The following is a 27,161-nucleotide window of genomic DNA, read 5'->3' on the forward strand; positions in this document are numbered from 1 at the left end:
ATACAAATAAGGTCTATAAGTGCAGTCCACATAAAGTTGACATACTCATCACTAGCACCCGATTTAGGTTTTTGAATACTACACAAACCGGTCAGGAGCGCAAGTTGTCCTTGTGGTATACTGCCGTTGTAAGCAAGTGACTCCACACATTGTGTACATGACTTTTCAAGGGTCGATCCTAACGTAGTAGATAACAATGGAGGCCAAATGAAGATAGTGGCACAAGAGTTTCTTTATTAAATTAAGCATACCCTCAGTTTCACTGAAGTATAACACATCTTTTGGAGGATTTCCAGTACCTTAGGAGGGTCACAAGAAACAACTATGATCACCGACTCCTGACACTTTCTGAAGATATTACTGAGGTAGTAGTAAAGCATTAAACTAAATACTATTACTGCCACAAGAATCTAGGGCACAACTTTTTGTTATCACACAATTAATAGCAGGAGGCTTTTCATTTCCAAAAATTAAGAATATCAGTCTCTTCTCCTTGTGGAAGTGGGAGTCAGCTTTATTAGTAACTGTACACACGTCCTCTGCCGACAACCGAGCTATGCATCTTATTTAATAAATTATGTCAGACGGAAGAATATCCAGATTTGTGGGGGGAGGAAACTTTAATTTTAGTCCTTATATTATTGAAAGACTATACTCCTCCCAGTACCTATACATAGCTTAACTACCGTCTTCCATGCCACTGCTCATCCTAAACGGGAATGACTTTTTGAATTCTTTGTGATCGTTGAGGATATTTAGGTAGCAATAAAACCCATGAATTAGTGGCACTGGGTGTGGATAAAATGCCTGCTCTAGAGTTGAACCATACATCAACTTGGTTGTTGAGGAGATCCGGACTCGGGAAGATTTACGAGAGCACAGAAACAAATACACACCAGAATGTGCTTTCCAATCTCTCTCTACCCAGTTTTAAGTGAGAACTGTAACGTGTCGCTATATACACTTATGACTCTAAAGAAGGGGATTCCATTGCCTGTTCTACAATATTTCTAGAATGTGGACTTGAAATTAAAATTCTATTATTATTAGTTGAACTACTTATTCCAGAATAAGACATCTGCTTTAGCTGAATCAACTCTGTTCTTTACACCATAATCATTTTTGTTTTGATTTTGCAGTTTTTTGGCTCAACCAAGGTTATTATGTTAATCACCTTAAAATATGATCACATTACAAATGGAATGCTTGGGAAGAGCAAGCACACACCATCGCTACAATTTGAATATTTCATTAAATAAAAAGCTACAAATCATGTCATAATTATTTTTTTTTTTTTTTCCCAAACTAAGTTGTCTCATTTACTTCAGTTATCAGTGGTCTTGCTGGCCTCCATTTCCATCATGACCAACCAGTCAGTATGTTGATATATGAAGTGGCTCAGTTGAACTGCAGCTGCAGGTATTGTGTACGTTGGTCCTGGGGTCTCTGTCTACTGGATGTGCAATAAAACAAGTTGCTGAAGCCACGACAAGAAGTAGAATGATACATACCACTGATCTGCTGCACAGTTGGTCACAAAACTTTCTGCAACACAAAATGTGTATAGCATTCAAACTGTAACATTTTATTAATTTTTGTAATATACTTTAATTTTGTAATCAGATTCTGAAGCAAAAATTTTATTCTGAAAAGAAGGCTGTTGTGCATCAGAAGTGACTGACAAAAATTTTGATTTCTCCAGTCAATTCCATGTACTATATACACATTAGATGCAACATATAAAGTAGTAAGAATGATTAGACGTTAAACGCTAAAGCTTTGTTTTACTGATCTAACATGTAAACAGAGCCCCACACATAAGACCGTGTATTTACAATCATATCAATGTATTTCAGTTGCTAACATCAGGTCTTCAGAAAAAGTGCTCATAAATGTGATTTTCACTGTGTATAATATAACGAGCAAAACTAAGGTGCCTCTTGTTACTATGGTGAGCTCACCACCAGGACCAACAAATTTCATTTTATTTTTTGTTGCATTTAAGGTCCTTTTGTGTTTGTTAGATGGATAAAAATACAAAATGGTTAATTAGAGGAACAACCTTGGGCTTTCAAACAAGGAAAACAGTGCATTTTTAAAAAGTTATATATTTAAAATATTTTTTTTTATATTTTAAAGTTTGTAAATGTGTGCATTTTATTGACACAAATCTTTAAAAACTTTTTGACACTATTAATAATTAGTTATGTGGTTCATCAGGACTCATTTTCTCACAGAAAATTAATTTATAAAGATTTATTCCAGTATTTTTTTAGTGTACACTGAAAAATACTTGCACCTACCATTGGGTTTCTCTTTCTTAAGTTTTTCCAGTTGTCAGTAATATCTACAAATTCACCTTTTTGACTTAAGTGTATGATATATTCAACACAGCATGGGATTACTTGTAGTCATTTAAGATTTTTTTCCAACTTAAAACTAGGGAGGTTACAGCTGGGGCTTCATATAGTTTCTATTACATATTAATTATAACACACTTACTGTGTTATCTTTTGAATTGGATCTCTTTACCACTGCTGCTTTCAACTGTCATTAAAATTAATTTAATTTCTTTTCATTTGATTAGGACGGACGCAGGCAAGGATGGACACACATACATTTTCTCTCTCTCACCCAATTTTGATAACATCAATGCAGTGAGGAACCAAAGCATCTTACTGAAGATTGTGGTGATGTTTCGACTTGTCTTTACATTCATTTGGGCCTAGAGCTCTTTATAATGCTGTTTTGTGGCACAAAACAAATATCCTCCTCCTAATTTTTAGTCCCACAACCTATAGTTGAGTCAGCGTAAGCTGATCCCTGGCAGCTGCAGTTGGCTGGGTGCAGTAGGCTCATGCGCCTGCCTCTACCAATCACATAATGTGATTTTATAGACGTCTCTATGGCAATGCCTCAGTGTTGTCACAGCTCTACGGGTGGCTACTGTTTTCGCCCACAGCCATTTGTGCTTCGTAGTTGAAAGTTGGCAACAGTGCTGCCATCTATCTGGGATCTACTAACACTGACTCTACTGCAGTTTATATCTCCTCTGGAGAAGTGTAATGTTGACATCATTAATTTCAACACGTGGAATTTCTTAAATATTTTTATACCATTTCTATTTCCTGCTCCCATCACCATGGCTGGAAATCCAAGCACAATGTGTGCAGTTAGATATTCCACAAATTTTTGACCAACTTACAAAAAACTTCCTAAATTATTAGAAAATAGTCTTGCAATTATTTTACAGTACTTTAAGGTGTACACATAAATGAGGCCATGTTTACATCTGTTTGAACATATCCTGAAAACATTGAACCACACAATAGTATATAAGTAGTCAGCACAAAACACAGCAGCAGTAAGTACATGTGTTGTCCATCCACTTATTTGTCTTCTTTTAATGGTTGATTCACAGAGGTCTGAAATATGCTACAGATGGATAGCCGCTATTTAATTCACTTTCTTATATGTGGTCGCTAAACATGAGAAACTGAATTTTTACTGCTACAAGGCTACACACGGACAACTTCAGTCAGTGGCTAGGACAAGCACTATGTGCTTTAAAATGATAATTGTCATGCTGGCGTAAGCTTCATTTTTGTTCCATATTTGGCCAGTTCATTCTCCTTGCTGTAACATTCTGCAACGTAAAGTAACCCAATGTATAATTATATGGATTTCCAGTGAAATGCACCAGCAGGAATCACCAAACAGGAAACCAGAGGTTCAAGGGTTATACAAAAAGTCTGTGGTTATTATAAAAAAAAATTAGAACCTCTGTCAGCTCACAGCTCTAGCACCTGTGTAACTCTTCATACTCCAGTCATTTACAAAAATGGAAAGTGAGCTCAAAAGAAATCTGATGCCCGTGCCCGTTTAGGCAGGCACAGCAAGTTATCTGTGAGATTCCGGCCCGGTGTCGGATGCCTGCGAATCCCTGCCGAGACAGCAGCTCGCGTTGACCCTGACGCTGCAGACCGAGGTGTTCCTGGAGTGACGGGGGTGGGGGTGTTGCCATTGCTTGTTCCACTTGTGCAGCGTCTGGGGCTGGGGCTGTAGGATGCCTGCAGCGCGCGGTCAGATGTTCGTAGCTGAGCTGTTGCAAGTCGCCTTGCAGCAGGTGACATTGAACTGAGGCGTTCTAAAGTTCCAGAGCCAGGTCTTGGGGATGGCCTGTAAACAAACATAAGTATTGCTTTCAAGAGCTAAGTACATTAAGAAAATAAATCTTTTTTTGCTTGATTTGTCAAGAGAAGTGAGATAACATTAAAAATTGATAGCAAAAAAATCATGAGGTTGCAGTGCATCTGCACTTGTACTGTGCAAATGACAGTGAAGAGCGTGGCAGAGGGTACTTTGTACTGTATTTTGAGTGGTATTCAAGTATCCCTCCTACAAGTGTTTTGTAAGTCATTTCTTTTGTAGCCAAACTGCAGTTTGCCAGTATCAGTGAATCATAGCATGCTAATTGCTTTACAGTAGTAGCAGAGACATCAATTGAGAGATGAAAGGAACAGAAATCACATTTAAATGGAATATGACACACACAAATTCTGAGAAGTAACGATATAAGTAAACTGAAAAATAAGACAGATGGGAGAAAATGTGAATAAACTGCTTATTGTTTCAGTAGTAGTCACCATAACTGTTATCACATTTATCCCATTGTGAGGCAAGATGGTTAATACCCTCTCGGAAAAAAGTTTTGGTTGCCTACAGAGCCATGATTGTACTCAGACATGCACCTCTTCATCTGAAGCAAATTGACACCCACTAATGCCTTTCTGCAGGGCCCCAAAAATATGGAAATCACATGATGAGATATTCAGGACTGTATGGATTACATGTAAGAGCTCCCCACTGAAACTTCCGCAGCATACTTGAAACAATATCTTGTTGAAGTTGTTTTGAGTACACTGCATTGGGAAGCCTTTACACATCCTCCATACAGTCCTGTTCTCTCCCCATGTGATTTCCAAATTTTTTTAACCCTGAAGAAAGACATTATTGTCTGCGAATTGCTATGGACAAAGAAATGCTTGTCTGGGTACAACATTTTTTCATAAGGAATTCATCGTCTTGTCTCACAGTGGGACAAATGTACTGACAGTTACGGCAATTACTATTGAAATAATAAAAGTCTACTTATTTTTCTCCCGATCTGTCTCATTTTTATTTGACTGCCCCTTGTAATAATAAGGTGTAGCTAAGACACCAAAACTGAATAAATTGCAAGAAATATGTATATTTGAAAATAAACAGTTTGAACCACAGTTTAAAGCAAATTTATGGTTGTGGGGGCCTTGAGCCGTCTGGAATACTGTTGGCTAAAACTGTGCCAAACTGAATAAAGATTTTTGAAAATAATCTCTCTCACACTATTGCAATGCTTTTAGATTATAATACATGGCATTATGTGTGCCATCACGAGTCAAGATGGCCACAAATGCAGAAGAGTGTAATTATTCCAATATGAGAAAAAGTTAGTTCTTTGACTAAAAAAGGAGTCAGAGAGAACTGTAACAGTAAATTAATAAAGTTACGAGAATGATTTTCAATCTTGCAATTCACAGTCAGTATTTTAAGAAGTGACACTGATGCACTGAAAAGTGAAAACTGTGAACTGTGATCAAAGCAAAAATCAAGTGAGGTGATGCAAGAAATAAGTGATGAATTGTCCTAGTGGAAGGAAGTGACACACAAAGATAGCACTTAGCCCATACAGGACAACAAACTTTGCAAAAGCAAGTACATTTACAGATAAAAACAAATATGATGTTTTGAAATTAAATGACAGTGTTCAGGACTGTGCAAATGATCGAAACTTGCGAAAAAAATTATCTGAAAGTGAATAGTCATTTTTTAAGAGGAAAAAAAAGGATAGTGAACAGGGATCCTCAATTAAAAAGTGTGTAGTGTTCTTTTCCTAACAGAGAGACACAGCAAAACTGGAGTATTCCGAGAGAGAAATCGAGGCATAGCACTGACTAGCACAGTGAAACCTGGTGTGCAAACTAAACGTGTTGCAGTTGCTGACATTCAAATGAAAACAACACAAGAAAATGACTATCATTTGTATAATGGGCACCACTGACGTTGCAAAAAATTAAGTCGATGTTCGCATGAGAGCTCTGCAGAATTTTTTTAGAAAAGGATAAATCAAGAAATACAGTAGTTGCCACATAGACACAATCTAATTTATAGGTTGTCTGTAAATATATAAATTCAAAGAATAAACATTAAAATAAAGAAACTGCTCTGAATACACAAATTTAACTGCAGTGGATACAAGTAAGCTTCACCATAACCTACACACCAAGCATAGTGTGCACAAAAACTATGAAACATGTCGTGAAATAACGTCAAAGAAAAACTCAAATGGATTGGTTGGTTGGTTGGTTTAAAAGAGGGGGGTAGGGACCAAGCTGCTAGGCTATCAATCCCTCGTTCCAATTAAAATAATTCCACCAGGGTGGGAATAAAATAATCAAGACATACAAAACACAGCTGGAAGAAAGGAGAAAACCACAAGAATGACAGAAGGGCAACAAACACTAAAATGGACAAATTTGGACACGAAAACGACAGACACACAAGAAACATGTAGAAGAGATCAAAACAAGAGAGCAGATTACCATGGCTGGCTGACCATGAGAACAAAAAGGAGAAGACAGTCACTCTGCAACAATTAAAACCTTCACCCTAAAAGCATGAGGGTGGAGGACACAGAGGGACAAAGGACATGCACTAAAAGTTAGATAAAATGATAAAACCCACCCTTACAAATAAGACGTAAAATTAAAGCTTCTGTTGAGGCACTGTTGTCCAACACTGAAGGTAGGGTGCTCGGAAAGTTAAAAGTACGCTGCAGAGCGGCTAAAAGTGGGCCGTCCAGCAAGAGGTGGACAACCATCATTTGTGAGCCACAGCGACACCGAGGTTGGTCCTTGTGACGGAGGAGGTAACCATGCGTTAGCCATGTATGGCCAATGCGGAGATGGCAGAGGATAACTAATTCCCTGCGAGAGGACTGCATGGAAGACTTCCACACATTTGTAGTCTCCTTAAGGCCACGCAGTTTGCTGTGTGTACTGTTATGCCATTCCGTCTCCCAAAGCCAAAAAACCCTGTGGCATAAGACAGGACGCAGGTCAGTTTCAGAGACGCCCATCTCCAAAAGCGGTTTCTGCGTAGCCAGTTTGGACAGCCTGTCGGCAAGTTTGTTGCCTGGGATTCTGACTTGTCCTGGGGTCCACACAAACACCACTGAATGACAGGACCGTTCCAGGGCATATATGTACTCTTGAATGGACGCTACCAAAGGATTGTGAGGGTAGCACTGGTCGATAGCTTGTAGGCTGCTCAAGGAGTCAGTACACAGGGCATGAGTGGATGTGCTCAAGAGCACGAGATATGGCTGCCAACTCTGCAGTGAAAACACAGCAGCCCTCAGGCAAGGAGTGCTGCTCAATATGTCCTCCATGAACATACACAAAGCCCACGTGACCATCAGCCATTGAGACGTCGGTGTACACCACTCCATGGCTCCTTTACATGTCAGGAATTGAGAGGAAGTGATAGCAGAGAGTCACAGGGTTAACAAAGTTGTTAGCGCCATGCGAAAGGTCCAGAAGAATCTGCGGCCTAGGTGTGCACCATGAAGGTGTACATGAATGGACCTCGAGGAGAGGTGGTAACGGGAAGGACTCCACTTCAGACAGAAGTGACTGGATGCGAACCACAATCATAAGCCTTGGCCTGGGCTGCCAATGCAGGAGATGAACCGCTGTGGTTGGGGAAAAGAGACAGTAATTTGGATGTGCAGGAGAACTATGAATGTGTGCAACATAACTGGCAAGCAGTTGTGCATGCCTGACCTCCGATGCAGGGACTCGACCTCCACCAGGACACTGGTCACCAGACTCGTTCTAAAAGCTCCTGTCGCTAGTCAAATGCCACAATGTTGCAATGGGTCTAGTAAATGCAATGATGAGGGCACCGCCGGATCATAAACCAGACTCCCAGAGTCAAGGCAGGACTAAACAAGGGCTCTGCAAAGCTGCAGCAGCGTAGAGCAATCTGCACCCCAGTTGGTGTTGCACAGGCAGCGGAGGGCATTGAGGTGCTGCCAGCACTTTCACTGAAGCTGACGAAGGTGAGGTAGCCAAGTAAATCGGGCAACGAAAACCAGTCCTAAGAATCGATGTCTCCACTACAGTGAATGGATCATCATTAAGGTAAAGTTCTGGTTCTGGATGAACGGTGTGACGCTGACAAATGCATGACACACGACTTCGCGGCTGAAAACTGGAAGCCGTGGGCTAGAGCCCATGACTGCACCTTGTGAATGGCTCCCTGTAGGCGCCACTCAGCAACACCAGTACTGGAGGAGCAATACGAAATGCAGAAGTCATCCGCATACACAGAAGGGGTAGACCGACAGCCCTATAGCTGCTGCTAGGCCATTAATGGCCACTAAAAATAGAGATACACTCAATACGGAGCCCTGCGGAATGCTGTTATCCTGAATACGGGGGAAACTATGGGAGGCACCAACTTGGATACGGAAAGTACAGAGCGACTGGAAATTTTAGATAAAAGTCGGGAGTGGGCCCCGGAGATCCAACATATACAATGTGGCAAGAATATGATGTCGCCAGGTAATGCCATATGATTTACATAAGTCAAAAAAGATGGCAAAAAGGTGCTGGCATCTGGAAATAGCTGTTTGGATGACAGACTCGAGGGACAAAAGATTTTCAGTGGTAGAGCGACCCTGGTGGAAGCTGCCCTGACATGGAGCCAGTGGACCATTTGACTCCAGGACCCAACCCAACCGCCGACACACCATACGTTCCAGCAGCTTACAGAGAACATTGGTGAGGCTGATGGGCCGATAGCTATCCACATCAAGCAGATTTTTGTCGGGTTTTAGCACCGGAATGATGGTGCTCTCCCGCCATTGCGATGAAAAAACTCCATCGCACCAGATGCGGTTGAAGATGATGAGGAGATATCACTTGTAGTCAGACGAGAGATGTTTAATCATCTGAGTGTGGATCCAATTTGACCCAGGAGCTGTGTCGGGGAAATGTGCAAGGGCACTGAGGAGCTTCCACTCTGTATAGGTTCACTGTGGCTTGTAGTGAATGAGAGGAGTTTCCTTTCCATCTGCTGTTTGAGGGTGTGAAAGGCTGGGGGTAGTTCTCCCACACAGAGACTTGAGCACAGTGCTCAGCAAAGTGCTCGGCAATCGCATTTGTATCGGTAGATAACACACCATTGATGTTAATGCCAGGGACACCTGTTGGAGGGGTCTGGTACCCAAAAAGATGTCTGATTTTCGTCCAGACTTGGGAAGGTGATGTATGACACCCAATGGTCGAGACGTACCTATCCTGACATTCCTGTTTCCGTCATTTTATGAGCTGGCAAACGTGGGCACGGAGCCACATAAAAGCACCCTAAAGAATGAGGGATCGCGTTTTCTGCCACAGAAACAATCGTGGTAGTGACCTGCCCAACAACAACATAGATGGCACCATGTGGAGGAGATTCAGCGGTGACAGCAGAGGTGAAGGCTTCCCAGTCTGCCTTGTTTAAAGCCCACCTGGATAAGTGTCTGTGGGCATGATGCCGGGTGAGTGGTCACTACCACACAGGTCATCATGTGCTCTCCAGTGGATAGATGGGAGAAGGCCAGGACTGCAAACTGAGAGATCAATGGCCAAATATGTGCCATGTGCAACAATGAAATGTGTGTGTGTGTGTGTGTGTGTGTGGGGGGGGGGGGGGGGGGGGCACCTGTATAAGGTCAAGTTGTGACAGTAAATTTGCGACCTCCCTACCTCGGCCAGTAAGCATGGCGTCACCCAACAAGGGGTTATGCACATTAAAATCTCTCAGTTTGAAGGGGCATAGGTTCACTACATGCTGAGTTCAAGACATAGACACAAACTCTACCTGACACACTATTACAGTCTCTACGGTTCCTGTAATATCCCTTTTAGCTGCAGAGGGCAGGGGTCCGCATTGCCGGGAACAAGGTTTCCTGGAGGTCAATGCTGAAAGCAGGTGCAAAGCTTAACAGTTGCCATAGCTCAGCCAGGTGGTGGAAAAAACCGCTGCAATTCCACTGGTGGATTACATGATCATGAGAGTGGAAAGGCATGAAACACTCAATGAGGCAGTCTACACCTCAGGGTCATCTGCTGCCACCAGAAGAGTACCTGTGTGATTGACATCCATTGTGTCTGAGGGCCCAGTGAGATCTAAGTCCTCAGCAGATGCCAGAATCTCCACCTCATCCTCAGACCACAGAGCTTGTAGGTAGTGGTGGTGTGGGTACCACCGCAGTGCCTCGGTTCTTGGGGGTCTTTTTCTTTTTAGGTTTCTCTCACTGTTTCTTAGTTTTGTCCGGTTAGGAGGGCTTCACTGATTCAGTCTCAGGGACTGAGGAGGACCGTGAAGCCCTATGACCAGCTACCTGTGGTTGCTTCAGCCACTGGCAGGTGTCAGCTTTGACCCAAGGGATTCCTTCCTGGCAAGAGGAGCCGAAGAAGACTTTCGGTTCTCCAGCTGAGAAGTGGGGACTGATGTCCCTGATGGTTGGGGGGTGTTGCTCCTGAAGTAGGTTGTGCAGGAGCAACAGGGAGGGAAGTGCCCCCCACCATCAAGGGTGCAGCTGGAGTCTGATGGCTCTGAGAGCCAACTGTACGCGGCAGATTGGAAGATGGTAGAACCGTTGTCATAGCGGTGGTGTAGGTTGACGTCATATGCACAGGATGTAGCCTCAGTCAGTCCAGGGTCTTGTATTCCACTATTTTTCTTTCTTTCTGGAGAATCCTGCAGTCTGGAGAGCAAGGCAAATCGTGCTCTCCGAAGTTGACGCAGATGGGAGGTGGGGCACAGGGAATGTTGGGATGTGAAGGACGTTCACAATCCTGACAGGTGATGTTGGAAGTACAGCCGGAAGACATATGGCCGAACTTCCAGCACTTAAAGCAGCACATCAGGGGACGGATATATTGCTTTACGTCATAGCGGTAGACCGTCGCCTTGACCTTCTCAGGTAATGTGTCTCCCTCGAAGGCCAAGGCGAAGGCACCAGTGGCAACCTGACTATCCCTCAGACTCTGGTAGATGCGCTGGACGAAATGGACACCTTGCAACTCTAAATTGGTACGCAGCTCAACGTCAGACTGAAAAAGAAGGTACCTGTGAAATATGATACCCTGGATCATATTTAAGCTCTTATGGGGCGTGATGGAAACAGAAACATCCCCCAGCTTGTCGCAGGCGAGTAGTGCCCGTGACTGGGCAGAGGATGCTGTTTTGATCAAGACCGACCCTGGCCACATTTTGGACAAGCCCTCCACCTCCCCAAACTTGTCCTCTAAATGCTCCACAAAAAACTGCGGTTTCATTGACAAGAAAGATTCCCCATCAACTCTTGTACATATGAGGTACTGGGGGAATAAGATTTGCTGCCATCCTTAGCCTGGTGTGGCCGGCAGGGGGGGAATTTGGGGTCGTATTTCTTCACATTGAAGTTAGACCTTGACCACTTAAGAGACTGCTGGTCACCAGCAAGAGATGACGTACTGTGCTTCATGGCACGTCATCCGCCCTGATGCCACCCACTCTGACCAAGGGACCTGCCCCCAGGCACCACCCAGACGCAGCAAAGGCCATCAGGCAGGATGGCCATTTCTGGGAGTCGCAATGGCCCAGGGTGACAGGCATCTACTCCTTGGCATACGTGGGGAGTTAACGGCACAGTCATCACCAATACCAACAGGGTACATGGCAACCCCACCACAACGGACTGGCTACCGAGCTGGACATCAGGTGAAAACGAGCTAAGAAGTCCATTATCGTCGACAGTGCAGAAAGTGATACTGCACGGAGGATGGAGGAAAACGCACCCAGGAGGGTGACCTCGCCCAACAGCTGGAGAATGAGTGGAAGTGCAGATCCATATTGACGAAGGATATGAGAGGTCTCAGTGCATGATGGACAGTAGGCACCATGCGAGGCACCCTTCCCCAATTGGCTCATTCTTCAGCAAAACTTTGAAAAATGGAGGTCAAACCCTACTGGGGACCATCACATACAGGCCGGCGTGTGAGACTCCTTTTAGTCGCCTCTTACGACAGGCAGGAATACCTCGGGCCTATTCTAACCCCCAGACCTGCTGGGGGGGGGAAATCAAATCGAATAAAACTATCTATGAAAGTAGTGGCTTGAATAATAATAGGACTGTGTACATTTTTTAGGCTAAAAGTCAGTGACTCGACAGGTAGTAAATCTCTTGCATTTGGGCATAATGCTAAAAGCAACACTTGAAAGGAAGAGTGTTTACAAACAATAAGTATAAATCTGTTACTGTGCACTAATGAACATTCACTGCATTAGGAACACAATATTAGAATTAGAACATTTTTCCAATGCTGAAAATGTTGAAGATGTATGTGTGTCAGAACACTGAATGACAGAAGATCAGGTAGAATATTTTGTTCCTCAGGGTTATTATATTGAGAACATTATACATGTAAGTGGAAAGATGAATGGAGATGTTGCAATATTTGTTATAGACACTGTAATGTTTTCTAAGATGGATTGTTAGCATTTATTGTGCTGAACTGGATGGAGAATCAAGCTGTATCAGACAGGATGCAGAGAGTACCACTATTGTTAACGTATATAGATGACCTGGTGCGGATGTAAATACATTTTTCAAAAGATCTGACCTGCCTAAGAGGAAAGTATTAAAATCTCAAACAAAAGTAATTATCTGTGGCGATTACAGCATTGAAATGGCTAATACTGATAAACATGTCACAAGGACATTTCTTAATACCTTAAGTTCGAAAAATTTGCACTGTACAAACTACAGCTCCACACAGAATAATGCTTGGTTGGTTACAATTATAGTTAATTTTTAAGAGGTAGGTATGATGTCAACTTACTAGTGAAGCTCTAGCAGTCCAAGAACCACTAATTTTAACATTTTGATGTGAACAATTGTGTAAGTCAGACACATCAATCAACAGTGTGTCTAGTATTACATGGATGAGGGGGCAGAAAAAAATTATTTTTGGTTATTGACTGATTAACTGACGGGGTGCTGTTGAAATAGGTATTGGTAATTTCCTGAAAAAAGTGCCTGAGTTATTAATTAATAAAAAATAGCCTTACGCATAAAAAGAAAGTGTTAAAATAGTATATAGATGAACTGACTCACATTAGGCAGGAGGTGTTCAGACTGTAAAGAATATAGAGAAATTCTTACAAACAAGGACCCAAAGCTGGATGACACTACTTGCAGAGCTTATTATTTTATTTTTTTTTAATATTTATAGGGTCATTCCATGCCAAGTAGTCTAGAGGCTACCACATGACCATCATGGATTTTGATGAAATTTTGTATGAACATTCACACATGTTCTCAATGAACACTGGTAAAGTTTCAGTTTCAGAAATTCAATACTTTCGGAGATACAGTCACTTGTTTAAGACCATAGCACAGCTTTCTATAGTGCGTCCTTGAATTTTTGACAACTTTGAGATGAGATATCTCTGTAAGTATTTGCATGAAAGAAACAAAACTTGGCCATCTTATACAACTTTTAGAGCTCTTTAAAGTAAAATATTAAGAAAAGGATATCTGAGCAATTTTCATATAGATAATTTGAAGCAAAGTTGGGCAAAAAAATAGCTGTTTAAAAAAAAATGCGAACTTTAGTTTTTTATATCTCCAAAAGTAATTGTGGGATGTACATGAAACTTTGCACACCATAACTCACCAACCCAAGGTCTTAGAATATAAAATGTCATTCTCCTATTGCTTTCCATTATTTCACAAATCTAGGGTAAAATTGACGATTTTTCAAAAAGTGCTAAAAATGGGTATTTTTAGTCAAATTTTTCAAAAAAGTGTTTTCTCCAAACTCTTCTAAACTATGGTCATTAGAAAGAGCATATTCTAAACTATCTAGAAAAGTGGATTTGGTTTTGCAATGCAAGCATATAAGGCCCTAAAAAGTAGCATAATCAAAGAGGCGCACTGGAAGTTTGAACACATTTTTCTGGCACTCAAATTATACGCAAAATCTTTTATTTTGCCTTATACATGTTTATTAATGTCTGGGATAAGTGAAATAAGAAGTCCTGATGAATAGCAAAAGAATAAAAATAGAAACAATGTTATTTCTTAATTGTCACCTCCCCCCCCCCTCTCTCTCTCTCTCTCTCACACACACACACACACACACACACACACACACACACACACAAGTATTACTAAGAATGAATGTAAATTGTAAAATTTATTTGCATAATCATCTAATTATTAGTTGCCTATTTAATGACCAACACCAGCTTACTGATGGAAAAGAAGTGTTAAATGAGTTGCTATGGTCCATGGTGGCTTAACCACTGCTAGCTTCATTTCACCTGAGATAACCAGCATTCCCATTGCCATAAGGGCACCGCCCGATAGCTTAGCAACAACAGCCACGGGTCGGTTTCTTTACCACAGGATCCCAAGCCTGATAAGGGTTTCTTTACACAGGTTCCCAAGCCTGATAGTAAAATTATTTAAGTGCCCTGTGTAAAATTAGAAGGCACTCTTGGGTTCCTTAGATTGTTTCCTCTAACCTATTTCAATTTTTGATATGCTACATTAATTTTCTGATGAATATCAAGACGAATGGTGTATTGCCGGCCAGACGAATTTACTGATGGAGCTGGAATAACTGAATAATGTGGTGTTCCGGAACCCAGCACTTATCACTTCTTGGTGGCCAATAAAATGAATTTGCTGGACCATGTGGGTGCATAAAGTTTATTAATGCATCCCTTTGCTCTGTGGAGGTCTCACAGATATTCCCAATCCACCACACATTTTCATAGATGCATGCAACATATTGTCCTGGCTGGAGAGCAGACATTAATATGCCTCTTCCATTACTGTGACCCATTTTAGCTAGAAAAGATGAGCAACAATAGGTACAAAGTGATGATTTTCTCTAGTGCCTGCTACAGTTTGACCCAAGATTAAACCTCTCTTCTTGTGACACAATATTTTTTTCAATTTCATCTTTACTGACGAAAACAATTTTAATTCCATTAATGTTTTCAGAGCAGAAGTGAAACAGATCTAGGAGAGTAAGAATTTGTCCATTAAGTGGCCGTTGCAAGCTTGATCTTGGTGCTAACCGCTTAGTTGTACCTCCAATCCCATCACAAGGTGATTTCCCATGACTAGTAGCAAAAAAATTCCATTCGGCTGTCATTCCAAAATCAGTCTTATGATAGCACAAATTTAGGAAATTCTTGAAATTTTTATATTGAGCACTGGAGCCATCACTGAAATAATGAATGTGGGATATCTGTGCAAACCGTGCTTTTATATATTTGATGAGCTCCTTGATAAAAACGTGAACTGTAATAGTGTCGTGCCACAAACAATCACTGATAATGCAAATACTTAAAGATTTCACTTTCTCATTTTGACGAAAGTAGATAACAAATGGATGAATTGTTGCTTGACTATTGTCCAAGTGGAAGCCTTGCACAGCATCCTGAATGACAAAAGAATAATTTTCTGCAAAATCCATTAGGACAACAAGGTCTTCGTCTTTCAGATGACATTTAAGGCCTTTAAGATGCAAGCTTTGATGCTTGGCGATGTAATGATGGCATGACAGACTCCATATTTTATTTTTTACATCTTCAATAAATTCATCCACTACCATTTGCTTCATGTCCAGTGTGGCCTGACTGGTATGTATCCATTGCTTAAACACAATAACTTCCTGTGGCTCATGACCTAGGAAATAGCTGGCAATTTCAGATGCTATAGCTTCGGGCCCAGGACACCTTTCACAGCGATGTAGCACGCACTGTTTAGAGTTCAAACTGCAAACTGCCTTGCTGAGAATCTCCTTATAATTTTCACGTATACCAGCTCTGTTAAGCATAAGCTTAACATTTTGGTGAATTGCACAGATGCAAAATGCATGCATTCCAGCTGATCCTACTGTTACACACCATTTGGGTCTAAGTTCACAAAACTTTTAGAACCCTATTTATGGACCATTTATATTCTTATAGATAACATACATTTCCCGAAAATTGCAAAGTAACAATCTTTTCTGCATGAATGTCTTTCTATCTAAAAGTCTAACTGAAATACTATCTTCTTTTCCAGGGTACACCCTACTATACTCATCATCTTCAAAAAAATTTTGCACTCTACTAGCAACGTCTGCTGGTAATTTCCTGCTTTGCCTATTTTCGGGAAGTGCCAGAATGCCCTTCTCTGCCTTAAGCTTCCGAGCATTCTTCACCATTCTTTCGGACACGCCGAACTGAGCTGCTGTTTGACTGTCCAACTTACAGGTGCCAAGGTTAAAATTTGCCTCTGTTCTTTATGAATTGCATTCTGCATCTTGGCTTTCAGTTCAGTCAACAAATGTGCATCGTCGGCACAGTTTCCACATTCCTTAATTTCACTAGCATCTTCAATTTGTCGGTTTACACCCATTGCATTTACAATTCTGTTTTTAATCACATTTTGAGCCTTTTGAATTTTCTTCTTCACATATTGGGGCTTATCTCTGTAGCTTACTGTTCTCTTCAGGGGTGAAATACCGATAGACAATAAGCTACTAATTAATTCTTCTTTTGGTGTAAAGTCCTCATCAGAATGTGATGATGAGGCTGATAAAGCTTCGTCCAAGTGTTTATTTAAGGTAGTCCTGCAAGCCGGACAAATTTTCTGACCTGGCTTTATGTTGTTAACAAGCTGCCGCTTCAACATAGAAGAAGCCTTATTAGCTGTTTCAGCATCAAGGGTGTGAATTCCTGCCTTAACATTATGATTCACCTTCCCAAAGGGATTGAAGCATTTTTTTTGTAACCTCTCATATTATGTCGATAACAGGGCTTCATAGTGTAGGCAAACTTGAGAGGTATTGTCCAGCTTTGCTTCTAGAACGTCGGAACAACAACTCTTTTTCCTCATCACTAAAATCCGCAAACCATTTTAAAGCAGCTTTTTTGGCAAAGAAAGTGAAATGACACTTTGCTCCACTATCTCCTTGCCCAATTGAGCAGGAAGGTATGCTGTTCCCTTCTGCATCCATCTCTAATCAGTAACTAAATTATGTATTTGGCCTCTAAGTGCAAATTATAATCTGCTTAAATTTCAGACAAATTGCTACTGAATGAAATTATACACAATGTATAATACCAATGAAAATAATCTAATAAGAGATATATGCTATAAAAGACACAATCAAAACCAATTTTTTGTAAATTAGATTACAAACTTTGATGGTCTTACGAATCGCTTAACAAGCCACACTCAGTCGAGAGAACCCACTCACTATGCTGCAAACACACCACTGAAATACTCATTGTTCAAACAAGGCTCACAATAATGAAACAATCTGATTGTTAAAGTTATTGTTGCCATTATATTTTCTATAAACAGTGAATCTTTTGAATTTTCTCTGTGAAACTAGTGGTTACGTATTTACCAAGGTAGTAGGCTATATTTAAGTGTGATTAAATATAAAATTAAAACTCTTAGATGTTTAACCAACCAATTTCACATGTTTCCCTAATAACTTTAAGACGAAAATTCACAGTTTACAACACCTAGGTATTAACATCTCTGCAATATTGATTAGAAAATTTACTACAAATGGGAAGAGTTTTATGCAGATGAACACTTACAATAAAAGCAAAAGTGCTACTTCCCATAGTTTTCAAGTTTTTCTGACAGTCTCATTGCCTATTTACCAGATCTCTTTATTTCAATTATTCAAGGCACTAATAAACATTTATTAGGCATAATAAAAGGTTTCAGGTATAATTTGAGTGCCAGAAAAATGTGTTCAAACTTCCAGTGCGCCTCTTTGATGATGCTACTTTTTAGGGCCTTATATGCTTGCATTGCAAAACCAAATCCACTTTTCTAGATAGTTTAGAATATGCTCTTTCTAATGACCATAGTTTAGAAGAGTTTGGAGAAAACACTTTTTTGAAAAATTTGACTAAAAATACCCATTTTTAGCACTTTTTGAAAAATCGTCAATTTTACCCTAGATTTGTGAAATAATGGAAAGCAATAGGAGAATGACATTCTATATTCTAAGACCTTGGGTTGGTGAGTTATGGTGTGCAAAGTTTCATGTACATCCCACAATTACTTTTGGAGATATAAAAAACTAAAGTTCGCATTTTTTTTAAACAGCTATTTTTTTTGCCCAACTTTGCTTCAAATTATCTATATGAAAATTGCTCAGATATCCTTTTCTTAATATTTTACTTTAAAGAGCTCTAAAAGTTGTATAAGATGGCCAAGTTTTGTTTCTTTCATGCAAATACTTACAGAGATATCTCATCTCAAAGTTGCCGAAAATTCAAGGACGCACTATAGAAAGCTGTGCTATGGTCTTAAACAAGTGACTGTATCTCCGAAAGTATTGAATTTCTAAAACTGAAACTTTACCAGTGTTCATTGAGAACATGTGTGAATGTTCATACAAAATTTCATCAAAATCCATGATGGTCATGTGGGAACATTTCTCGATATTAGACCACTTGGCACGGAATGGCCCTATATGCTAACAAATCTGTCCCAAATCTACAGACCAGCTTTTGTTGTCCCAGTTTTCTCCAATGTTTTTGAGTATCTAATGTACAACATAGTGTAACACGATGTTCTTAGGAATACCAGTTCCACTATGAGCCTTCACGACAGTTCAAGACGATTTGACATTTAATAACTTATTAGGCATTATGTACATGAGAAGTATTCACTGTGTGCGGTGCAATCTGTGGTTTGTGAAGATGGCGTGCGAGTAGTAACAGCAGAGGGTAGCAGCAAGCTGTGACATAAGGCAGGAGGAGTCACTAGCTGTACGGTCCGATTACTGAGATGACGAGTTAAGAAACAGAAGCGTTTTTATGGAAGAATCGAATTCACTTAGTAGCGCAGAACAGCTAATACTTTCTTACAGTGGCAACATACAGCCAGGATACAAAGTCCATAAGAAGTAGTTTGTACACGGTTGGGGAGCAATCAAGAGACACAACTGTATATTTGCAAGATTTATTAAAGGTAACGTTCATTGAAAGAGTGACAGACCCAGTGCACCTATGTCGTATTACACATACCTATACAAGGTTGTGTTACATTGTAACAACCAGCTAAATAACAATTTCGAAAAGTGTGAGTTCATGTCCAACAAACAGTTTGGATTCCAACATGTTAAAAATACTATGGCTTCTGTTGATAAGGTGTTAAACTGCGTTTGGAAGCGAGGATCTGGTATCAGTTGTAGTTTGTGATGTCAGAAAAGCTTTTGAATGCATACCCTTTAACACCCTACTTGCAAAACTGAAAATTTATGGCATACACAGCCCACCTTTAGCTGTAAGAAAGTCATATTTCACCAACAGGAGACAGTTTGTCTGAGATAAAAATATATGCTCCTCATGGACAGAAGTTTGGACTGGAGTGCCGAAGGGCTCTGTACTTGTTCCATTTCTATTCATCATTGCAGATAATCCTTTAAATTTCCATGAAGGAGCAAATTTAATGGTATGTCATGCAGATGATACGACACTGCTAAACACACCATGACACCACAGGATTGCTTCAACACAGAGAAATTTAGGACTAGCAATGAATGGCCTCCTTTGTAATCCTGATACAATGCAAGACCTAATTCTGGGGTTAACTAAAGCTGTGGAAAGTAAATCAGTAAAATTGTTAAGCTTTCACATCGATTCCAAATTAAACTGGGAGGAACATACTAATCACGCCTGCAAGAGAATAGCTACAGTATGTTATCTTACATGGAAACTAACAGATGCAGTCACTAATGAATATCTGAAGACAACATATTTTGCCCTATTTCAATCACACATTTGCTATGGTACAGTGATAAAGAGGACATTCCTGCTCTGTCAGTGAAATTCTGGAAAAAAAAGGAAGAAAGAAAAACAAAAAGTAATCAGAATAACGAGCGAAGTGAAATGTAAAGAACACTGCCAATTGAGCTCAATATATTGACTGCTAATTTACACAAAATTGCTTTATGTCAAAACCAACTTAAATGAGTTTGACACCAAAGAGATTATACAGGGTGTTTCAAAAATACTTTTACAAATTTAGGGGACAGACTCCTTACCCCCAACACAAGAAACATATCGATGAAAATCCTTCGTTTTTGAGTTATTAAAGAAAGCTGACTTTCAACAGTTTTCCAGGAACAACTCAACAACCCACTGTATCCTAGATGGCATTGGGTTGCCAAGGAGACTTGTCTACATTAGTCATTGATGTCTTTAACGAGTCTCTTGCATATGGGTACTGCAAGTAGTGAGTTTAATGAAAGTGCTCTGTTCAAACACGGTAGGATATTCATTTCATGAGCATGCAAACACACACACGCACACACACACGCACACGCACACACACACACACACACACACACACACACACACACACACACACAAGGCGGGAGGGGGGGGGGGTGTTCAGGTATCTGTGTAGGATAAGACAAGTGACCCTGGCATGTGGTACATCTCCAAGTTCAGAATGGAAGATACTTCACAAGCAACTCTGGTATTGGTATCATCTTCAACGTGTGCAGAGGCTTACACCTGCCGATCACTTACCAAAGTAGAGCTTTTGCTGAGGGTTTGTTGCCCAAACTGCCAGTCTATTGTTTCTCTCTTCAGTTTTGCTTACTGGCGAAGCAATATTCAGAAGAGATGGAATAAAAAATTTTCACAACCAACACATATAGGCTGATTGCAGTCTTCTTGCTACAGTACAGGCTAGATATTTAGCATTAGTTTTAAGATTAATGTGTGGGCTGGAATTGCGGATGACACTCTGGTAGGGCTATATGTTCTCCCAGCATGCTTTACAGGTGCTGTCCACAAGGACTTTATTCAGAACATGCTCCAAGACCTACTTGAAGATGAGTCCCAGTAAATAAGAAGAAACACGTTTCAGTCTCAGTGTTTGAGATGCACTGGCTGGTGGATAGGCAGAAGAGGACCAGTTCCATGGTCAGCATGTTTTCTCGACCTCAATGATCATTAGGATTAATATCTCTGAGGGCAGCTTAAACAACTAGTCTATGCAGCAAACCACCCAGATGCAGAAACTCTTCTTCGACATGCCACGGAATGCTGTAAATGGTGCAATGTCTATGATTCGATGAGTCCATGCACTTTTTGAAGTGAGAAGAGGACATTTTGAGCATTTATTATGAGCTTGTGTGTTGATAAGCTCCAATCACCGAAACTGTAAACTTTCATTCGTAATTCAAAAACTTAGGATTTTTAGGCATATGTTTATATGAACATTTTTTCTTGTTTTGTGCTAAGGAACATGTCCCCACGGTTTGTAAAGGTATTTTTAAAACAACCTGTACATCTCCACAACACTAGATGCAAACTGGACTTTGATATACTGAAAAATAGAGTGAAAAAGGCTTCAAACTCACATAAAACAACATGCTTAAAATTTTTAATAAGCTTCTACTATCTGCTAAGTCCTTGCCAATAATATTTTCAAAGTTAGTTCTTTCACAAGAAACATTTGAAATAAAAATTACTGACATTGGTTTTTAAGAATATTTCCAAATGAACTGGAATTAAATTGTAAGATCTTCTCCATAAAAATTGTGTTCTTGTATATTTAATATCTGAACCTATTCTGTTGTAAGTAGTGAATCGTGAGTAAAGTGAAACAAAACCAAAAATTTTCTTCAAGCAAGAGCACACAATGCCACTGGGTTATTTGCTTTATACTCCTGATTTTAACTATCATCCAATAACGCACAACAAATAGTCGAAATATTCTACTTTTTCTAGTAAGTTTAATGACAAATACCAGAGTTGTGAGTTACAATGATGAGTATTTATTAGCAGAAGACGAGTTTCACAAAAAGTTTAAGCCATGTTATCATATGGTGCACATTTTATTTTTTCTACAGGACTGTCACCATTGCCCAAACACCTTCTGTATTGGTGCTAACTTTTCATCTTATTACACTGTGGAACTACTGTTCTGCAAATTATTCCATTCAATAGAGAACTGTGTGAAAGTCACTGGGTGCAAGGTTGCGGCTATATGGCGAATGGTCCTAAACTTGTCACTGGATGAGTGCGGGCAACTCTTCTCTGACATTTACTTCACAATCACAAGTGTTGTTGTGAATCAGAATGACTACTTGTCAATATCCTTCTCTGCCTGTGGTGAGGAAACATATCTGCTTTGTGGTCATAGTGTGCAGTTGTGTCGTGAGTGAAGCTGTTCTGTGTTCATGCACTAAATTTATGAGGGCCAATATGTATACATTTTCTTGCAGCCTCAAGTCGTAGTGACAGTTACATCAAGCAGCACCACAGGTACACATGGAATGATTCTTTATAAACCAATAACAGCACACTTGTCCTGTCTTGAACAAATAAACTGATTCTTTCTCCCACAAATTAATGGCACCACATAACATCATTTGCTTGTGAATACTGCCTAGGAGATCAAATTCTGAAGAGAGAAAAATTATTATGGTTTGCTTGTTACATTTGATAGAATCCAAGTAGTGTCATTATTTTTAAAGTCTCATCAAATTTTAACAGATCTGTTATCATCAGCTATTACACCTCTCTCCACAACATGTTTTAAGGCTTTTATTTTTTTCTCTTGTTTTATCTGCTATTTCTCACAATATAAGTTTTATTTTTGTTGAACCAGAATTATACTATTTTGGCATGGTTATCCACATCAAGTGACCTATGCATCTCAGCTGAACAATCCTAAATATTGTTAAAATTTGTACAGGATGTACCTAAGGGACATCCATGAACCTCTGCGAAGTATCCCTCCATTGGTAACTGTGTACTGGAGCCATTTTCACAAAGGTTGCTTTCTTTAAAATGAAATGTGTGGGAAAGCATTATGTTTGTCAACCCTTTGTTTCTCACCTAATGCTACAATTACCCATCCTGAGAAGTAGTTGTACAGAAATAACAAAAATTGAGGTGAGAAAGCAATGTCCATGACACAATATCTCTTCAGAATAGTGAAGTGTTTCATATAAAAATATGTTTTATTTTTTATTACTTTTATGAAGAAACTCTGTATCACATAATGTATATGTAATATCAATGATAGGAAGAGCATATGTTAATAATAACTCACATACAGTATGCATTAGGTGTAATAAGTAACCTCTGTATTACGTTTATTTTCTTGAGACAAAAATGATGTATTAAGAAGCTGAGACTTCCTCTTCTGGCTACTTATTTATGTTTCCGATTTTGATGTGTTACAAGGTGTGTGTTGTTAGCTCTAAGTCATGTCTGATTTATCAAATAATAATTGTTTCATCTATAATTACTGGTGTCTGAAGTTATTGTAGAACCCTTTGTCATTACCTTTATTAATTTTATTTAATGATCTCTTATGTTTCAAACAATGGAAACCCAGGTCGGAATATCATCAATGTCAGGAAAAGAATAAAGATGACATGCTGAGTTGCAGGCACACATAGGTTACACATTTAGCTTTAGGCCAAAGCTTTCTTCAGAAAAGATGACACACACACACACACACACACACACACACACACACAAACACTCACACTCACAAGATCATCATCTCCAGTAGCTCAGACCAGAATGCAACTGTCATGTTGAGCCCCACTCCAGACTGCCGCTCAATGTGACACTTGCAGTCCAGTCTGAGCTGCTGGAGATGTCTGTCTGTGTGTGTGTGTGTGTGTGTGTGTGTGTGTGTGTGTGTGTGCTCAGCAAATTGCTCGGCAATTGGGTTTGCATCAGCAGATAACGTGCCACTGATGTTAATGCCCGTGACGCCTGTCGAGGTCTGGTACCCACAAACATGTCTGATTGTCATCCAGACTTGGGAAGGTGACGTACGGTACCCAATAGTCGAGCCCTACCTCTAACAACATTCCTGTTTCCGTCTTTTGATAAGCTGGTGAATGCGGCATAGGAGCCATTTAAATGCTATTAGGCCCTCTAGGGAAGGGTGCCACTTATGTCGCTGTTGAGCTCATCGATGCTCTTTAATGGCCTCAGTGATTTCCGGAGAGCACCAAGGTACTGACTTACACCGGGGGCACCCTAAAGAACAAGGGATCGTGTTTTCTGCCGGAGTAATGATCATTCTAGTGATCCACTCAATTACCACATCGATGGCACCATGTGGGGGAGATTCAATGGTGACAGCAGCGGTGAAAGCTCCCCAGTCTGCCTTGTTTAAAGCCCATCTTGGTAGACGTCCGGGGGAATGGTGCTGGGGGAGTGACAGGAAGATGGGAAACTGGTCATTACCACACAAGTCATTGTGGGCTCTCCAGTGGACAGATGAGAGAAGTCCTGGGCTGCAGAGGGATTAATCAATGACTGAGTAAGTGCCAAGAGCCACACTGAAATGTGTGGGGGGCCCCAGTATTTAAGAGGCAGAGGTCGAGTTGAGACAGGATAGTTTTGACATCTCTACCTTGGTCAGTAAGCACGGTGCCACCCAAAAGGGGTTATGGGCATTAAAATCTCCCAAAAGTAGGGAAGGTTTAGGGAGTTGATCAATCAGTACAGCCAATGCGTTCAGGGGTACTGCACCATCTGGAGGAAGATAGACGTTGCAGACAGTTACTTCCTGCATCGTCCTTATCCTGACAACCACAGCTTCAAGAGGGGTTTGAAGGGGCACAGGTTCACTGCATACTGAGTTCAGGACACGGACACAAACTCCACCTGACACTCTATTATAGTCGCTACAGTTCTTGTAATATCCCCTATAGCCGCGGGGAGCAGGAGTCCACATTGCTGGGAACCAGGTTTCCTGGAGGGCAATGTAGAAAGTAGGTGTAAAGCTCAACAGCTGCCGTACCTCAGCCAGGTGATGGAAAAATCCACAGCAGTTCCACTGGAGGATGACATTATCGTGATGCTGAGAAGGCATGAAGCATGCAAGGAGGCAGGTTACGCCTCAGGGTCACATGCTGCCACCAATTGAGTATCTGTATCCATTCCTATTGCGGATGAGGCATCAGTGAGATCCAGGTCCTCAGGGGATGCTAAGATCTCCACCTCATCCTCAGGTGCAGAACTGGTAGGTAGTGGTGGTGTTGGGGCCACCGGAGAGTTCTTTTTCTTAGCAGACTTCTTCATTTGCTTGCCCTCTCACTTCTCTTTAGGGGCTTGCTGGGAGGACTTCTCTCAAGTAGCTTCAGGCACGGAGGAAGACCGTGAAGCTCTTCGCCCAGCAGCTTTTGGCTCCTTTAGCCACTGGTGAGTGTCCCCTGTGACATTAGTAGAGACTTTGGGAGAGAGGGTCCCAAGGGACCCCTTCCCCAAGAGAGGAGTGGGAGTAGGCTGTTGTTTCTCTGGCTGGGGGGAGGGGTCCAATGTCCCCTGCGTTTGTGGGGGGGCTTTGCTCCCAAAGTAGGTACTTTGGGAGGAACGGCACGAGATTTTCCCCCTACCACCAAGGGGGCAGGTGTATTCTGGAGGCCCGGAGGGTCCAGTGTTCATAGCATAGTGTGTGGTATGACTGGTACTTGTGACGGCGATGGTAATGTAGCTGCAGCATATGTGGATGTCAACTGAATGGGTTGTAATCATTAAAATATACATTTAGCCTCTTGGTAAGTCAACCATCCAGGTCTTGTATTCCACGATTTTCCGCTTCTTTTGGAGTACTGTGCAGTCTGGCGAGCAAGGGGAATGCTGCTCTCCACAGTTAATGCAAGTGGGAGGAGGTGCACATGGAGTATCTGGGTGCAGTGGACGTCTGCACTCTCGACATGTGGCACTGGAAGTACAGCAGGAAGACATGTGCCCGAATCTCCAGCACTTAAAGCACCGCATAGGGGGAGGGATGTATGGTTAATGACACAGCAGTAAACCATCACCTTGACCATTTCAGGCAATGAATCACCCTCAAAGGCCAAGATGGAGGCACCGGTAGCAACCCTGTTGTCTTTGGGTCCCCTGTAAATGTGCCGGATGAAATGAACACCACGCCATTCTAGATTGGCCCTCGTCAGACTGCAAGAGGAGGTCGCAATGGAAAATAATCCCCCGGACCATGTTGAGGCTTTTATGGGGAGTGACGGAAACAGGAATATCACCCAGCCGGTTACAAGCGAATAACATCCAGGATTGGGCTGGGGATGCTGTCTGAATCAAGACTGCACCGCTTCTCATCTTGGACAGTGCTGTCACTTCCCCAAACTTATCCTCAAGATGTTCAACAAAAAACTGAGGCTTCATGGGTAGAAAAGAGTCCCCGTCCATTCTGCTATAGACTAAATACCGAGGCGAATATGGCTCTGTTCTTTCTGTAGCCCTAAGTTCCTCCCATGGTGTAGCGAAGGAGGGAAACAATTTAGGGTCATATCTGTCAGCATTGTACTCGATCTTGCCCTCCTTAGATACTGATGGCGCCGCACGGTCACCAGCAAGAGATGACTTAGTCCACTTCATTGCGGGTCATCTGTCCTGATGCCACCCACTCCGATAGGCACCAGCAGCGTGATCCCTGTGTTTTTAGGTGGCTACCACCAAATGGGTACATGACGGCCCCACCACAACAGACTGGCTACCGTGCTGGGTATTGGGTGCAGAGAAATCCAATATTATCATGGGGGCGAAAGAGGACAGCAGACAATGGGAGAAAATGACATTACTCCGGATGGTGTCCTCGCCCAAATAGTTGAATTGCAGGTGGAGATGAAAGCCATGACAAGAGGTTCAGGAGATCGAATCTAAAGGCACTATGGATAACTCATGCACCACGTAAGGCATCCTTCACCCTATGGCCCGCACTTCTGTACAATTTGGAAAGTGGCAGGTCAAACCATAAAATGGGACCTGAACTTCTAGGGCAGAAAAGTGTGAGACTCCTTTTAGTCACCTCTTATGACAGGCAGGGATACCTCGGGCCTGTTCTAACCCCCGGACTTCCGGGGGGCCAGCCTTTACCTCTCAATGATGTGACAAGTCATCAGAAATGAAATGTGGTTTGGATTCCACATTAAACAGCATGTCCCCTTTCCCCAGCTGGATATCTGAGGTAGCTTAGG

At 41.3% G+C, this 27,161-nt stretch overlaps 1 protein-coding gene across 2 annotated transcripts in view; it reads right to left on the reverse strand.

Annotated features, from left to right (window-relative positions):
* Nucleotides 1-1,676: 1,676 nt before the first annotated feature.
* Nucleotides 1,677-27,161, reverse strand: part of LOC126203421 (splicing factor ESS-2 homolog) — an 85,607-nt gene continuing 60,122 nt past the window's right edge. For both annotated transcript variants that reach the window (XM_049937731.1, XM_049937730.1), the window contains one exon: nt 1,677-4,179. In XM_049937731.1, the coding sequence (XP_049793688.1) occupies nt 3,855-4,179 (325 nt within the window). In that variant the 3' untranslated portion in view covers nt 1,677-3,854. The remainder of the gene's footprint in view (nt 4,180-27,161) is intronic.

The sequence above is a fragment of the Schistocerca nitens genome, chromosome 9, assembly GCF_023898315.1.
Source record: "Schistocerca nitens isolate TAMUIC-IGC-003100 chromosome 9, iqSchNite1.1, whole genome shotgun sequence".
Classification (NCBI taxonomy): Eukaryota; Metazoa; Arthropoda; class Insecta; order Orthoptera; family Acrididae; genus Schistocerca; species Schistocerca nitens.